This window comes from Mesitornis unicolor, unplaced genomic scaffold, assembly GCF_000695765.1.
Source record: "Mesitornis unicolor isolate BGI_N332 unplaced genomic scaffold, ASM69576v1 scaffold41872, whole genome shotgun sequence".
Classification (NCBI taxonomy): Eukaryota; Metazoa; Chordata; class Aves; order Mesitornithiformes; family Mesitornithidae; genus Mesitornis; species Mesitornis unicolor.
Genome location: NW_010171997.1, coordinates 12386 through 17896, shown reverse-complemented (window position 1 = coordinate 17896; position 5511 = coordinate 12386). Strand labels below are relative to the sequence as shown.

Sequence of the window (5511 nt, the reverse complement as noted above, 5' to 3'; positions counted from 1 at the left end):
TACCGCCGCTCGGGGGAGCGGCCGGTGACGGCGCGGGAGGAGGACGACGAGCTGCCCGACTCCATCGATGATCGGGAGATCTTCGATATCCTGCTGGGACGGGAGGGCCGGGCCGAGGGCGGGCGGGCAAGGGTAGCGGCGCAGGCCAGGTCGGTGCGGCTTCGCTCCGCTTTCCTTAACCCGGAAACATCTCATCCGCTCCATTAACGACCCCGAGCACCCCCTCACCCTGGAGGAGCTGAACGTCGTCGAGCAAGTGCGGGTGAAGGTGAGATCCCCGCTAGGATACGCTGCTCGTCCCGCTTGCGCGGATGTCGGCGCTGCCGCCCGATAGATGCGGGCTGTGCTGCAGGGCTGTGCTGCTCTGCCTGCTGATTAACTGTTTTTTTCTAACATTGAAAGAGGTTTATTATAGAAGTCTACTGCAGCTAAACATAGTATTTAAAAACAGCAGTGCAGAAAATTAAGCAGCAAAGTACAGCTTCAAGTTGCATTTCACGTAAAATGCGCCTAGCTAGCTTGGGGGAAAGGCCGGCAGTTCCGCACATGCGAAATGTTTGGTTTTCAACAGGTGAATGACGCAGAGAGCACGGTGGCCGTGGAGTTCACTCCCACCATTCCTCACTGCAGCATGGCGACGTTAATCGGCCTCTCCATCAAAGTAAAATTGATCAGATCTCTGCCTGAGAGATTTAAGGTGAGTAATCAAATCACTCTGGAAAGCAAAATGGGAGCATTGTGTTTGAAAAGAAAAAACCGGGGGGGGGTGGCAGGACAATAAAAAAGAGCTAACTAACTTACAGTGAAAAATAGCTACTTTTGTTTTTTCATATTACGGGAGGGGGAAGCACTCCAGGCACCAGAGGGGGCAGCAGACTAAAACACCAATGCAGAATTGCAGTTCTGTGACAGTCACATCAAGGGCCAGTGGGGCTATGGAGCGCAGGTACCTGCAGTGCTCTACAGCATGGGATGAGGCGAGGTTGGTGCCTCACACCCGTGTCTGAAACAGGGTTAACAGATGGGAATGCAGAACATATTGTGATTTTAGACTTTTATTCTACTATATACAGTAAATTATATTGGCAAGAATGTCCTTTTCCTCCTCTTTTTGTTATTGTCTTAATTTTATTATTAAATAGTTTGGACTTGAGCTTCCAGTGTTTTGTTTACTTGTCTCCTTTTTCTTTTGTGATGCTTTTTAAGCTGGATGTCCATATAACACCAGGAACACATGCTTCTGAGCATGCAGGTAAGGTTTTTAGTGCTCTGTTGTGTAGTTGTCTTTGTTTTTTAAATTTTGAAAATTAGAGAGCAGAAAGACTTCCACACCTGCAGAGCAGCTGTTTAGTATCTGGGACTTTGCATGCATCAGCTTCTGAAGAACATGACAGAGCAGCGGTGTGTAATGATGACGCTTAGTTATGTTCTGTACCGTGCTTTAAACATCTCAGGCAATCTGTGCTCTCAACTAGGCATTGATTTGCCCGGGTCAGGGAAGACTCAGAAAACGGGGAGAGGCTGGGGTGAAATTTCTTCTTGTATTAACACCTACACATACATAGCTCCCTGCTGATGAATTGTAAAGGGTTTGTTGGTTTAACTTACAGTAGTATGGTAGTTTTGACTTCAGACTGCAATTCTGCAGAATTACTAGTCTCCCTGAGTACCATAGGAACAGTGTGCTTATGTAAATATCTCAGTGTAAAATGCTTTATAAAAGATACTCTACCACTGTTTTGACCAGTTTCTTGTGGTGTTTTTTTTCTGCACAGTTAATAAACAGCTTGCTGATAAAGAACGTGTAGCAGCTGCTTTGGAAAACTCTCACTTACTGGAAGTAGTGAATCAGTGTTTGTCTGCTCGATCATAACTGTCCAATGAGGAAATCGTTGGTATTCTGCTGTGTTAAACTAATTTTGTATATGAAGTGGTGATGCTAGTGTTACAATATCCATATGTCTGTGAGCAAAATAAAATAGTTTGGATTTTCTTAAAGAAATGTTTCATTACTCCTACAAAAAATAGTATATGATAAATTAGCTTATAGACAGCTACAAAAATAGAATAAAAATTGACTGTTAAATCTTATTAGTTATTGCATAGGCAGGATTTTTCTTTAAAATTATTTGTTTCAACCTGTTTTTAACAGGTTTCTCACTATCCAAAAATAGTTATAAACTGCATTTTAGAAGTAGATTTTGCACAGGGGACTTTACAAGTACTCCAGGCTAATTGTCAGTTAAAATCTTTACCTTCATATGACTGTTTTGGGCTGCTAATATAATTTTAGCTTCAGATATCAAAAGTCTTCTAAGTTCATGTGTACAAAGTTGTAACACATTTTAGCAGTAAGCGTAAATGGTTTCTAAATAATTTGCCCTTTTTTCATATTAACTTGGATTAGCCAAATATGGAGAGCTCTTCAGACCTGTATAAAATGTGATTTATTTTTAATTACTTACAGCTTGTAGTAGGAAATACAGTGTCTTCGAGGTAGGGTTTGGTTTGGGTTCCCCCCCCCTTCCCTCCCCAGTGCATCTGCCACAGTATAGGAGGGAGTCATTTACAGTTTTCAGTATGAACAGTCCAGCTACCCTCTACAGAAGGACTTTCCTGGCAAAGTTTGACAGCTAAATGACAATTTTTGCTTTAAACATCTTGAGATTTAGTAATAATACCTAGCCTGTGCTTCTAGTCTGGGAAGTGTGGCATTTACTAAACTATTCTCTTTGGTAGAAATTGACAATGGCAAAGTTCATTAAGATGGAATTGCAGAATTAATTTGAACTTTTGTAAAAGATGTTTCTAATAATTTCTAATTGGAAAAATAACAACCTGTTGAAGAAATCCTGTCAGGTATTTTGGTGCCTATACGTATGCAGTGTTACCGTTGTCATCATCAGTTATCTAGCGAGTAACTAATACATTTTTTAAAAAGTAGATTGTGCTCACATCTTTGATGGTAATGCTTTACATTTCAGTAGTATTTTCTCTTGGAGCATCTCATGTGCTGTTTTAAAAATGGTGAAGCTTATGAACACTATGTAAGCCACTGCCTAGTAGTCCAGTCTAGTCTGTTTTGAACAGCTGAGGGAACTGTGTCGTGGTTTAGGGCTGGGCCAGCCACTAAATGCTGGACAGACGCTCTCTGTTAATCCCTCTCCCCTCCCCAGAAGGGAAGAGTAAGAGAATAAGGGAGAGAGACTTTATGGGTTGGAAAAGAAAACTAACATTTAATGAAACAATGATACTAATACTACAGGATAATAATGTAAATAGAAAAATAATTAGATATATGCATTTGTACATATTTGTATATATTTAAAAAATTATAAAATCCTCCCCCCACCCCCTCCCAATGACGATTACATCGCCAGAGGCTATGCAGAGCAGGGCACTGGAAAAAGCCCTAGACCAGACCCAGGAGCAGGTGGGGGAACAGGATGCAGGAACTGGATTCAGGAACACATGGATCAGAATCAAAGGCAGACGTACTGGCAGGGTTCTGCTTGGACTTCGTGGGAAGAGAAGAGAAGAGAAGAGAAGAGAAGAGAAGAGAAGGAGAGAAGAGACCCTCGTGGTCCCTCAGTTTTATACTGAGTATGACTTATGGGGGTTGGAATACCTAGTTGGTCAGTTTTGGGTCATCTGTTCTGTCTGCTCCCCCTCAGAGGTGTGAATACAGCACCCATGGTGAGACAGTGTACTTGCCCTGTTTACATAACATACAAGCACTATCACTTGTAGAAGTGAACAGTGTCTGGAAAAACATGCTGTTAGTTTCAGCAGGTATAGCCATTTAGAAGAGACCGAGCTGAAAAGTAAAATCACTAAATAGAAAATTAGTTCTGTTTAGGTCAAAGTGGGACAAACTGAGGTGGTGGTGATGTAGGTGTGACATCTAAAGTCACATAGCAAAATAGGACAGAAACAAATCCAAATCTTCCTGTTTCAGAAATGAGGCACTCAGTTTGCACAGGGTTTCTACAGAAAGCCAGCCCTGCAACAGCCTTAATTTGCTTATCTGGCTTAGCATCCTTTGAATGATCAGCACTTGCTTTGATGTGTGAAAACAACTGTAAATAAAGACAAATTTATGTAGTTTTAATATTGGGAAAGAAGCAGAATGACCCAGCTGTTAATACTATCTTCTCTGCCTTTCTTGCTGAATCACTGAACTGATTACTTCTGACATTGCCAACCTTTGCACCACAAGTGAAACTTCAGCCATGGCAACATATGCTGGCAGCTCATAGGCAACACGGTTGGTTGGTTTGATTTTGTTTTCTGATTTTTTTTTTAAATAGAAAATTAATTTTGACCTCCTAGATTTTGGGAAAGAAAGAAATACAGATACGTGCCTACAAACAGAAGGATGACTAAGATGCCAAGAGATTGCTTCAACCTGCACTCCAAAGAGAGAAGGAATCAGTAAATTACGGTTTGTTTAATCTCTCTGCTTGGCTTCACCACTACGTAGTAATTTTGTTAAAGAAGTTATTGGGATGTTGGTACTTGCCTTATGAGGCACGTTGTGCATAGTAACCCTAGGGGTGCACTTACCTTTTTGGTATGTGGTTAGAGGTTTAAATGTATAGTACTTAGTGGAGGGATGACTTTTCAGTAAAGGGACTCTATTGTGGGACATCAAAGAAAAGGTCTGACTTCTGCTACGTGGGGTTGAAGAATTCTGTTACTTTAGATCCAAGTGTTTCTTTAAGTGATGTGGATGTTATTTATGAGGTGACAGAAACAACAATAAGGACAAACCACAGTTGCTTTGCTGAAGATCACAGGTCCTGCTGTGCAGGCTTCCTCAGCTTGGATACTTGCTGAAAGAACATAGTGCCGGAAAAATCTTCAGTTCCCTGGTTTAAATAATTATTAGCTGGCTTCTGCTGTATGGAGAAAAAAGCAGGAGAAGAAAACATTAATTTGTTACAAATATTTTGTTTCAGACTTTTCCCAAAAAGCTACCCCTAAATTTAGCGTCTGGAATGCTTTGTAATAGGTCACATTCCTTCTGAAACTATGACCCTTTAGAGCAGCTGTGCTGAATACAAACGGCCTCATTCAAATCAAGTTTGGGAAAAAAGCCAGAAGCAGACATCTGTTTTCCATTCCTAGGCTCTGGGCAGAGCCTTCCAGGAGTGGCTGAATGGCATTCACTACTCCCAATCTGCAAACACTGCAACATGAGCTCCCTGGGGCCGCTGGCTGTGTTGTGCACTGGAATAACCTGCCCTGGCAGTCCACAGACCAACACAGTTCATGCATCTCGGACTCCACCACTGCACACATACATGGGGCTGCCCACACAGTCCTGCCCCTGGCAGGAAATGGATGTCTTTCCAGCTGCTCCCATACTGTCACTGCTGCCAAGTGCCAGCAACCTGAAACGTTTGAAGACTGTTCACCCCCCAATTTCATCATGAGTGACAGGGAAGCAGCTTTGTATCCAGAGACAGCCTAACTGTCCATGGAAGAAGTGACAGGAGGAATTTCATG

General features: G+C 42.2%; 1 protein-coding gene across 1 annotated transcript; it reads left to right on the top strand.

The window, feature by feature from the left end:
- Positions 1 to 6: 6 nt before the first annotated feature.
- Positions 7 to 1979, top strand: FAM96B (family with sequence similarity 96, member B; the record flags this gene model as incomplete). Its single annotated transcript, XM_010180224.1, has 5 exons — positions 7 to 85; positions 189 to 268; positions 572 to 697; positions 1207 to 1252; positions 1776 to 1979. Coding segments are annotated over 5 exons (429 nt in total), but the record flags the coding sequence as incomplete, so codon positions are not given.
- Between the last annotated feature and the right edge of the window lie 3532 nt (positions 1980 to 5511).